This window comes from Ranitomeya variabilis, chromosome 3 (genome assembly GCF_051348905.1).
Source record: "Ranitomeya variabilis isolate aRanVar5 chromosome 3, aRanVar5.hap1, whole genome shotgun sequence".
Lineage (NCBI taxonomy): Eukaryota > Metazoa > Chordata > Amphibia > Anura > Dendrobatidae > Ranitomeya > Ranitomeya variabilis.
In genome coordinates, this window is record NC_135234.1 from 111,016,411 (window position 1) to 111,028,460 (window position 12,050).

Sequence of the window (12,050 nt, forward strand, 5' to 3'; positions counted from 1 at the left end):
GATTCAGAATATTGGCCAACAATTTAATATGTGGGAGTGTCCTTTGTAACTGATGTCCGGTGAAAAAAAATTGGGAACCGGGTATGTTGACTTTTCGAATGTCCATCTTTTTGGAAATAAACTGACCCAAGTGGTAACTGGTCACAGCTTATGCCGCTTTCCATATAGACAACTGCATAGGATACACGTGGAACAGCTGTTCAGCCACCTTAAGTCTGACTTTATTGCAGAGGATATTACCTATAACACTATAAAACTATAAATTTCCCTTACAAGCTATATTGCTAGAGAATCATATATTTCTGTTGAATTCATTAGGAATCTGCCCGGGAAAAAAACGTTTATAAGCCTTCATATACGGAAGTACAGTAAAGGTGTATATACTGTATACGAGCAGCATGGTGGCTCAGTGGTTAGCACTGCTGCCTTGCCTTTCCCATGTATGGATTGCCTCGGAATACTCCGATTTGCTCCCACACGCCAAGGACATACTGTTAAGAAATTTAGATTGTGTGTACCAAAGGGGACATTGCCGATATCTGTAAATCGCAGTGGAAATAATGGCGCTATATAAGCAAGTAAAATAAATAAATACGTTTTTTGAGTGCCGTATTACAGCTCTATATGACATGTAACATCCATGTGCATGGTGTCGTAGGTGAACATGATCAAAAAGGTGTTGTCCCCTTTCAGGAAGCTTTTGCTTGTCAGTTCAATTCATGGTAAAACACCACCCTCTCCAGGTCCAATAATGTGTCTCCAGCACTGTTACTTTGATTGCGTATAGGCTGCAATGGTAACATCACACTAATAACAGTGGTATAGCCTCACTAGGCTGAGTGACTCTACGCTATCAGGGCATCGCTGGAGATACAGCACTGGTCCAAAGAGGTGGTCATCTTTTTCCATCCAGTAAGCGAAAGATTTCTGAAAGGAGACAACCCCTTTAAATGATCATTATCTGCATGTATATTGGTTGTGGAAAATATTGATCAATCCTTTTAGGTGTCTATGTTGGAATAAATCTAAACACCTGTAATAAATACTTCCTAGCACAAATCGTCTAAAGCTAAAAGTACATTTGTTTCTCAGCTATTATAGCCTGTTTGACAAAACCAGAAATCACAGAAATGAATTATGACTGCCCAGCCCTATTTGTGCTGCTACTAGTCTGTGTAAACACTTATCAGTATAATCTACTGCTTTATTATGTCTACTGGTAGTCACATAAATAGTTATAGTGTTAGTCTGTATATTTCTCAATATTTATGGTGCATATGACAATCAGTAAGCGGAGCGCACAAGAAGTTCTTATCTGTGATGGTAAATCAGGTCACACATACTGAACACTAATACATTTTCAGAATCATTGGGCAACAGGTCATTCCTACCACTTGGGCTACAAGTCATACCCCGTGATGAACCTGCACCTCCCCATCTCGCCTGATGCAGCATCCGTATAGCTTACCTCCTGATGATCCGCCATGGAGAAACGCGTTGAGGTTACATGATCATCATCAAATCTTAAGTTCCTTTTAGCTCAGTTATCAACATTTAGCACTTATCCTGTGCTTTATCACGATGAAGGCTGCCTTTACTAACATTAGTGAAAGAATGGCTCGCTCTAAAAAGCTGAGTCTAAGCGTAATACTGTAACTGAATATCATCAAAGTCATTACGTGAAATTTGGTCCCTCCTAACCACAGCAACTCAGTTATAAGGTAGCAGACCCCATAAAGTTAGGTTACTTGCGATTTTTCATTGCGTTTTAGTATACGTTTATCGCATTCTTGACTCTGCGTTTTTTGTATTTGTTTGGTGTGTCTTTTTTTTTTTAATAAAGTTGCCTTGTTTTTGAAACTTTCTGATATTTTGATTTCACAGAACTTTATTGATACGTTTACATGTCACGGAAATGCACTAAAAATGCATGTGCATTTTTTTACCTGTGGATTTTCCGCATCTAATGTAAGTCTATGGGGAAAATCTGCACAGAAAACTCAGCGTACCCGTAAGAGAAAATGACATGTTACAGATTTGAAACGTGCACCGCAGGCGAGTTTACGCAGCGTAAATAAGAAGCACAGTGGGCATGAGATTTCTACAAATCCCATCCAATCTGATGGAACTGTTTGATGCTGCATTTTTGACAAGGGAAAAAGACGCATTATCAAATAAGCGATAAAAGCTCATTGCGGGAATGTAACCTTACAGAATGGGGTCATCGACAGCTGAGGCACATAGAGAATACACATCACCAGCTGATCTGCTTACTGAATAGCTACAGAGTTCCAAACCTCTTTTTGGTAATATCACCAGCAGAAAAACTGCGGACCGGGGGTTGTCCAGTACTAGGACAACTTCTTCTCATACCCCACGCTTGGCCCTGATAAAATAGTAAAGCTTATACTCGCCTCCCGTGCTGGCGCCGTTCCCGCAGTGTTGGCACTCGCTCTCCATGGGGTTCCTGTGCTGTTGTTGTGACAGATAACCCAATCAGCGCTGGTGTCCCTGTCTTCGGACAAATTGAACATGAAGAGGAAGTCCGGGCTGCAGCTGGTCTCTGACTTCCTGTTCATGTTCAATTCGACAGGAGGCGGGGACAGTGATGCCAGTGCTGATTGGGTACCAGGGTCATGTGTCACAACAACATTGGAGCGCAATTGTCGACTCCACTGGAACGGTGTCGGCATGGGAGGTGATTATAAGCTTTATCATTTTATTGGGGCCAATCGTGGGGTATGAGAAGGAGGTGTCCAAATAGTGGAAAAGTTTTTTTTATTGGCATAGGTTTACAAGGTTGGGTAACTGTATGCAGCCTTACATCACCAGGCATAATGCCAAGAGTCTGATGTAGTGGTGTAAAGGTGCTCTGTGGAGTGACGGATCACACTTCTCTATCTGGCATCTGATGGATGAGTCTAGGTTTGGTGAATGCTAGGAGAACATTACCTGCCTGTATTGTGTCAACTGTAAAGTTTGCTGGAGGAGGGATAATACCGTGGTCATAGAGCACTTAGAAGACATTTTGGACAATGGTCTGCTTCAAGCACCATTCCAGCATTTTTTTAAAATTTCAGTGGAGTGGTGCTGCTAATCTAAGATCCCTGCCCCTATACTTACCAGCCGCTGTCTTCAGCTCTTCCCGGCGCTGCTTCAGGCCCTAGCTGCCATCTTGTGACTGCAACTCCTGACTGACTGGATGTCAAAGTCACATGCTCTCATTGCAAGTCTGAGACCCTCATTCTGTCTCTCATAGACTTACACTGAGTTGTGACTTCCGGATTGCTGAGAAAACACTGGAGCGATCCAGGAGGTCACAGACTGCTGGAGACGACTGGAGTGGTGCCGGTAACAGATGAAGATGGTGGCTGGTAAGTATAAGACTAAGGGCAAGGAATGTAGATTATGAGCAACACTCCAGTGCTGCAATAAAAAAATGCTGGAGTGGTGCTAACTTTGTGCTGCCCTTCAACTCACATCACCTGATGTATTAATCTCGTGCCTGCGTGTAGCCCAAGCTCGAGATCCCGCCCCGCAGTGTGTTCTTATTCACACTGCGAGGCGGGATCTCAAGTCTGAGCTACACGCAGGCGCAAGATGGATACATCAGGTGATGTGAGTTGAAGGGCAGCGCAAAAGTCGTATGCCCGAAAAAGGAAAGCACAGCGCAGGCGCCGGGTACGTGACCGAAGACAGAGGAGGTGGCGCCCGGCGCATTGAGGGGCTGACAGATGTCCGGGGGAAAAGACGTGCCCTTCCCCCCCCCGGACAGACTAAAGGTATGGCGCGAAAATTATAAAAATTAATATTGCAGCGTTAGAAGGGAGCACAAAAAGACGAGCCTCCTTGTCAGAATGCAGCCTTAGTGCTGCACAAGATGGCTCTTTTACTTAAAAATGCCAGGGGGGGGTGACAGGTTCCCTTTAATCTCTATGAATAGCAAATGGTGTGTCATAAAATCTCTGCTAGGTGTGATGTGGAGGGGTCCCCGCATATTTGCCCATAATATTTATTTTTCTTGTGTCTGTTGTCAGTACATATACACACACACTGCTAAAAAAGAAGCACAATTTAAACACTTAAACACAATGTATCTCCACGTCAATCACACTTCTGAGAAATCAACCTGTCCAGTTATGAAGCAACACTGATTGTGAATCAATTTCTCTTGTTGTTGTGCAAATGGAGCAGAAAACAGGTAGAAATTATAAACAATTAGCAAGATAACCCAAATAAAGGAGGGGTTTTGCTGGGGGGGTGACCACAGATCATTCCTCTGTTCTCATTCTTTTTAGCTGTTATTTTGGTCACTTTTGCATTTTGTCATTGCTCTCACCCCTAGATGTAATGTACAGTTGCATGAGGCAGTGTCTACAAACCACAGAAGTGGCTCAGGTAGTGCAGCTCATCCAGGATGGCACGTCAATACAAGCTGTGGCAAGAAGGGTAGCTGTGATTGTCAGCACAGTGTCCAAAGCATGGAGCAGATACCAGATGGGCCAGTACACAAGGAGATGTGGAGGGGGCCGTAAGAGGGCAAAAACCAAGAAGCAGGACAGCTACCTCCTCCTTAGTGCAAAAAGGAACAGGAGGAGCACTGCCAGAGCCCTGCAAAATGACCTCCAGCAGGACACTAACATCAAAGTGTCTGCTCAAACTGCTAGAAACTTACTCCATGAGGTTGGTATGATGGCCCGATGTCCACAATCACAATGGGGGTTGTGATTGTAACCCAACACCGTGCATGGAACCCTGGGTTCCTTCTGATGCATGACAATGCTAGGCCTCATGTGGCTGAAGTGTATCAGCAGTTCCTGCATGATGAAGGCATTGATGCTATGGACTGGCCTGCCCTTTCCCCAGACCTGAATCCAATGGAGCACATCTGGGACATAATGACTCGTTCCATCCACCAACAGACTGTCCAGGAGTTGACTGATACTTTAATCCAGATCCGGGAGGAAATCCCTCAGGAGAACATCCACTGCCTCATCAGGACCATGCCCAGGCATTGCAGGGAGTTCATATAGACACGTACGAGCCACACAAACTACTGAGCATCACATCCTTGTCTTGGGGCATTTCCACTGAAGTTGGATCAGCCTGTAATTTGATTTTCCACTTTGATTTTGAGCATCATTCCAACTCCAGACCTCCGTGGGATACTAATTTTGATTTACCCTGATCATTTTTATGTTTTAATCTCAACACATTCCACTATGTAAAGAATAATGATTTGTAACTGGAATATCTCATTCAATGATCTATAGGATGTGGGATTTTAGCGTTCCCTTGATTTTTTGAGCAGTGTATATACTATTGTATTATCCATTAGCCAGAGCTGTAGTTCTAGTGTGTATAATCCTCAATATTTATGTCCCCATGACAATGAGATAGAGGCGCTCTTATTATCAGTCCCGTCAGCCTCTGTGCTCATCGCTGTCACCTCACCCCTCCTCTTATTCTTCTCTGGAGATAGATAAGGGACTGTTTATTTTGGCACAGCTCAGTAACACAGGAGAGCAAGACTCCCCCCACCCTCCTCTGTCCCTCCCCGGACTGAGCATCTCCTTCAGACCTCTACATCTCAGTGTGGAGGAGCAGTGATACAGAGTAGTGGCAGTATATAGGGGCAGTGATACAGAGTAGTGGCAGTATATAGGGTCAGTGATACAGAGTAGTGGCAGTATATAGGGTCAGTGATACAGAGTAGTGGCAGTATATAGGGGCAGTGATACAGTAGTGGCAGTATATAGGGGCAGTGATACAGAGTAGTGGCAGTATATAGGGGCAGTGATACAGAGTAGTGGCAGTATATAGGGGCAGAAATACAATGTAGTGCCAGTAACAATATACAGGAGCAGTGCAGCAGCAGTATACAGGAGCAGTGGTCAGTAGTAATATACAGGAGCAGTGGTCAGTAGCAGTATACAGGAGCAGTAGTCAGTAGAAATATACAGGAGCAGTATACAAGAGAAGTGCAGCAGTATACAGGAGCAGTGGTCAGTAGTGATATACAGAAGCAGTGGTCAGTACCAGTATACAGAAGCAGTGGTCAGTAGCAGTATACAGGATCAATGGTCAATAGTGATATACAGGAGCAGTGGTCAGGAGCAGAATACAAGAGCAGTGGTCAGTAGCAGTATACAGAAGCAGTGGTCAGGAGCAGTGGTCAGTAGTGATATACAGGAACAGTGGTCAGGAGTAGTATACAGGAGCAGTGGTTAGTAGTGATATACAGGAGCAGTGGTCAGTAGTGATATACAGGAGCAGTGGTCAGTATCAGTATACAGGAGCAGTGGTCAGTATCAGTAAACAGGAGCAGTGGTCAGTATCAGTAAACAGGAGCAGTGGTCAGTAGTGATATACAGGAGCAGTGGTCAGTAGCAGTATACAGGAGCAGTGGTCAGTAGCAGTATACAGGAGCAGTGGTCAGTAGCAGTATACAGGAGCAGTAGTCAGCAGTGATATACAGGAGCAGTGGTCAGGAGCAGTATACAGGAGCAGGCAGTGGTCAGCAGTGATATACAGGAGCAGTGGTCAGTAGCGATATACAGGAGCAGTGGTCAGTAGCAGTATACAGGAGCAGTGGTCAGTAGCAGTATACAGGAGCAGTGGTCAGTAGCAGTATACAGGAGCAGTGGTCAGTAGCGATATACAGGAGCAGTGGTCAGCAGTGATATACAGGAGCAGGCAGTAGTCAGCAGTGATATACAGGAGCAGTGGTCAGCAGGTATATACAGGAGCAGTGGTCAGTAGTGATATACAGGAGCAGTGGTCAGCAGTGATATACAGGAGCAGTGGTCAGGAGCAGTGGTCAGTAGTGATATACAGGAGCAGGCAGTAGTGATATACAGGAGCAGGCAGTAGTGATATACAGGAGCAGTGTACAGGAGCAGTGGTCAGCAGTATACAAGAGCAGGCAGTGGTCAGTAGTGATATACAGGAGCAGTGGTCAGTAGTGATATACAGGAGCAGTAGTCAGTAGTGATATACAGGAGCAGGCAGTAGTGATATACAGGAGCAGTGTACAGAAGCAGTGGTCAGCAGTATACAAGAGCAGGCAGTGGTCAGCAGTGATATACAGGAGCAGTAGTCAGTAGTGATATACAGGAGCAGTGGTCAGGAGCAGTGTACAGGAGCAGTGGTCAGGAGCAGTGGTCAGTAGTGATATACAGGAGCAGTAGTCAGTAGTGATATACAGGAGCAGTGGTCAGCAGTGATATACAGGAGCAGTGTACAGTACTAGCAGTGGTCAGCAGTGTACAGGAGCAGTGGTCAGCAGTGATATACAGGAGCAGGCAGTAGTGATATACAGGAGCAGTGGTCAGGAGCAGTGTACAGTACTAGCAGTGGTCAGCAGTGTACAGGAGCAGTGTACAGGAGCAGTGGTCAGCAGTATACAAGAGCAGGCAGTGGTCAGTAGTGATATACAGGAGCAGTGGTCAGCAGTGTACAGGAGCAGTGGTCAGCAGTGATATACAGTGTAGCACTGCAGTGAGCGCTCTGCACGCTGCATACCGTCAGGTACACGGGGTTTCCCAGCCTGCAGCAGCAGCACCTGAGCTCCTGCCTTCACACCCAGTGACAGGTGCCCACCACCGCAGTGACCTCCGCACACTTCACCTCTCTGCAGTCAGGCGGAAGTGGCGGCCGCAGCATAAGGTGTCAGTCGCGAGTGCAGGACCTGAGCGTGTGATGTGCTCGGCGCCGCGGAGGTAGAAAAGTGACTGCACGTCCGTTCCCCGCTGTATGGATCACCAGGGACTGGAGGTGTCGGTGTGGCCGGCGGTGAGCTGCAGGAATATGCCGCACGAAGATAATTTATGCCCGCTGCACGGAACGGTCCAGGGGCTGCAGGCAGAGATGGAGGAGTTCCGGCGCGGGGTGGAGAGGCAGCTGGAGGACGTGCTGCGGCTGGCGGCCCCGCTCTCCCGATCTGTCACCGACCTGCAGTGCGAGAACCGGCGTCTCCGGGAGCAGGTGGAGAAGCTCAGCCGCCAGGTGGAAGCACTGAGCCGGGCAGCAGGGCTGAGTGTGGAGGCGCAGACCAGGTTCTCCAGCCATGCGCTGCTGTCAGTGTCCGCCAAGGCTCAGGTCAGTCCGGCGTCTGCCTCCTCACTGCCGGCTATCGGCTCTGTAACCTTCTAATCCTTTGTACCAGTTCCCCACACTTGTACGATCTCTGCACTATGATGAGTAGTGACCTACAACCCGCTGCACGGTCAGATGTCTCTGCAGATCTTCCGCGGTGCAGATGAGATAATATAACGTCTCCCTCACACCCTGGTGGAAAATCTGCTGCACATCAGTCCCGACGAGGCTGACGTTGGTTTCTTAGGCCATGTTCACACGATCCTTTTTTTGATCCTTTTTTTTTCAGGTCCTGATTTGGAAAACCCGCTGTGCAGGGTACAGTACAATGTTACCCTATGGAAAACAAAAGCTGCTGTGCCCACTATCCTTTTTTTCTCAGGCAAATCTGCGCGGATTTGCCTGCAGAAAAAAAGAAGTACCATGTCACTTCTTTCTGCGGATTCAGCTCCTGTTTTCAACAGGCACCAATAGGAAAGTGCTGTTGAAAACCCGCAGAGGAATCTGCAGAAGAAACTGCAGGAAAATCAGCAGTGCAGTTTTGCACTGCGGGTTTTCCAAATCAGGACCTGAAAAAAAAAGGATCAAAAAAAGGATCAAAAAAAGGATCGTGTGAACATAGCCTTATTCGTCAGTTTCTTCGGGAATTTACTGGTGTTTTTAATTGGTTAAATGACTTTGGGCCACTGATCTCACACTTAGAATACATAGATAGTGATGCCGCGCATCAAACCCAGGTCCTTCCAGCCTGGCCCAAATGGGTTCTGGGCACCAGAATTGGCATCAAAGTGGGCAAACAGCCAATTTTCACAGAATTGAATAAGTAATGTTTTTAAGGGGTTAAATGACTTGGGGCCACTGATCTCACACTAAGAATACACACATAGTGATGCCCTGCATCAAACATAGGTCCCTTCAGCCTGGCCCAAAGTCATTTAACCCCTTAAAAACAACACACACACCTGTGACAGAGACCTAGAGCTAACCCACTTTCAAAATCTACATTTAAAATGCTTTTCAAACAAACTTTCTGGATTCAAAAAAACATAGTGTGAACATACGCTTAAGCAGCTTCTAACAAGACAGTTTTACTTGTAGAGCGTTCGTGTGTATGAAGGGGTCCAGAGCTCTTAGCTGAACGAGTGTTTGCCCCACAGCTTTCTAACATGGCCAGCCTTGGGGTCTATTGTGGCTTAGTGGTGATGCAGCTAATTTCTGTGGTTTCGAGGCAAGCAGAGGTTAAACTCATAAAAACAGAGAAACTGCAGCAATTAACAGTAAAATTGTCATGTGGTTCAGTCTCTCTGCAAGAAACCCAGTGCAGCCCTACTTCAGCCTGTAGCATCAGAATAGTAGCTAATGCTTTAGGCTCTGTGCACACAATGCGGATTTTGCTGAGGATCCGCAGCAGCAATGTAAACCTAATGGAAACCGAAAACGCTGTGCCCATGCTGCGGAAATAACCGCGCGGAAACGCAGCAGTTTACATTCCGCAGCATGTCACTTCTTTGTGCGGAATCCGCAGCGGTTTTACACCTGCTCCATAATAGAAAACCGCAGTGGAATCCGCACAAAAACCACGGTAAATCCGCAGGAAAAATGCAGTGTTTTTGGCCTGCGGATTTATCAAATCTGCTGTGGAAAAATCCGCAGTGGACCATTCTACGTTTGCACATACCCTTAGAAGCTTTTGGAGGAGACGTACTGGGTACGGCCTCATTCACACTATTGTCATCTGTTTTGGATCCGATTTTCATTGGTGTTTTGTCCAAGTGTCACTTTTTACCTTCTGTGTTTCATGAGTGATTTTCTTGTATGCAAAAAAAATTACAATTGTAAACCACCTTCTTTATAACAGTAATAGCGGTCAGCACACGGATGGCACCCATCTGCTGTCTTGACTTGTATATGCAATTTTGATTCGTTACTAAAAAAAAAATATGTGGTCTATCCATGAAAAACAGTACGGTTATCTAGGTTAGACCTTGTATATAGGTACAGGTTCAGAGCCGGAATGCACTTTATTTGCTGTAGTAAAAAAAAAAATATTTTTTTTTCTTCAATATCTGGGTGATCAAAAAAAAAAAACACCAGAACACAGGCAGGGATGCTTACCTGTTCAAGGCCTCCAACAATTGCACTACCCAGGGTGCACCAGGCCCAAGTAAAGATAGCAAACAACACAGGTGCAAATAATACCGATGCAGCCAACCTACAATCAGGAATTGGCTGCTTGGAGCACCCATGCAAAAAAATAGTCTGTATGTGGCATGTTCACACAGGACTGCAAAGTATATGGTGAAAAGCCTATTAATGACGCCATAAATATAGCGGGCTAACCATGATGCATCCTGTGTGAGCAGAGGCCACAGTGTACAGAGCCATCTAGGGCCCAGGCGCACCCTGGAAAAATGTACAGTGCACCAAAAACATAACAATGTATGCAAGGTATTGGTTGATATTATGGCCACAATATTGAAGCTGCCAACCCACGTCAAGGGTCCTTGTATCTTGGCAGTCCTAATCTAAAAAAACACCATTGGAGGAAAACCTCCACTAAACTCAAAAAAAAAAACACCAGAACACAGGCATGTTCAGTCTGCCACATACAGACTATTTTTTTGCATGGGTGCTCCAAGCAGCCAATTCCTGATTGTAGGTTGGCTGCATCGGTATTATTTGCACCTGTGTTGTTTGCTATCTTTACTTGGGCCTGGTGCACCCTGGGTAGTGCAATTGTTGGAGGCCTTGAACAGGTAAGCATGCCTGTGTTCTGGTGTTTTTTTTTTTTGAGTTTAGTGGAGGTTTTCCTCCAATGGTGTTTTTTTATATCTGGGTGATCACCCTTAACCCCTTCAAGACCTTACCCTTTTCCATTTTTGCGTTCTCGTTTTTCGCTCCCCTCCTTCCCAGAGCCATAACTTTTTAATTTTTCCGTCATTATGGCCATGTGAGGGCTTATTTTTTGCGGGACAAGTTCTACTTTTGAACGACATCATTGGTTTTAGCATGTCGTGTACTATAAAACTGGAAAAAAATTCCAAGTGCGGTGAGATTGCAAAAAAGTGCAATCCCACACTTATTATTTGTTTGGCTTTTTTACTAGGTTCACTAAATGCTAAAACTGACCTGCCATTTTGATTCTCCAGGTCATTACGAGTTCATAGACACCAAACATGTCTAGGTTACGTTTTATCTAAGTGGTAAAAAAAAATTAGGCTTTGGTAAAATTAAGCTTTGCTTAACCCCTTCATGACCTTGGGATTTTCCATTGTTCCGTGTTCGTTTTTTGGTCCCCTCCTTCCCAGAGCCATAACTTTTTTATTTTTCCGTCAATATGGCCATGTGAGGGCTTATTGTTTGCGAAACAAGTTGTACTTTTGAATTACATGATTGGTTTTAGCATGTCGTGTACTAGAAAACGGGAAAAAATTCCAAGTGCGGTGAAATTGCAAAAAAAGTGCAGTCCCACACTTGTTTTTTGTTTGGCTTTTTTGCTAGGTTCACTAAATGCTAAAACTGACCTGCCATTATGATTCTCCAGGTCATTACGAGTTCATAGACACCAAACATGACTAGGTTCTTTTTTATCTAAGTGGTGAAAAAAAAATTCCAAACTTTGCTAAAAAAAAAAAAAATAAAAAAAAATTGTGCCATTTTCCGATACTCATAGCGTCTCCATTTTTCATGATCTGGGGTCGGTTGAGGGCTTATTTTTTGCTTTCCGAGCTGGTGTTTTTAATGATACCATTTCAGTGCAGATATGATCTTTTGATCGCCCGTTATTGCATTTTAATGCAATGTCGCGGCGACCAAAAAAACGTAATTCTGGCGTTTCGATTTTTTTTTCTCGCTACGCCGTTTAGCGATCAGGTTAATGCTTTTTTTATTGATAGATCGGGCGATTCTGAACGCGGCGATACCAAATGTGTAGGTTTGATTTATTTATTTTT

The 12,050-nt window shown here is 45.1% G+C and overlaps 1 protein-coding gene across 1 annotated transcript in view; it reads left to right on the top strand.

Annotated features, from left to right (window-relative positions):
- The first annotated feature begins 7,506 nt into the window (after positions 1-7,506).
- The window catches only part of SMTNL2 (smoothelin like 2), a 130,940-nt gene continuing 126,396 nt past the window's right edge, over positions 7,507-12,050 (top strand). The window contains exon 1 of the mRNA XM_077294505.1: positions 7,507-8,100. Coding sequence (XP_077150620.1) covers positions 7,756-8,100 — 345 coding nt within the window. The 5' untranslated portion in view covers positions 7,507-7,755. The remainder of the gene's footprint in view (positions 8,101-12,050) is intronic.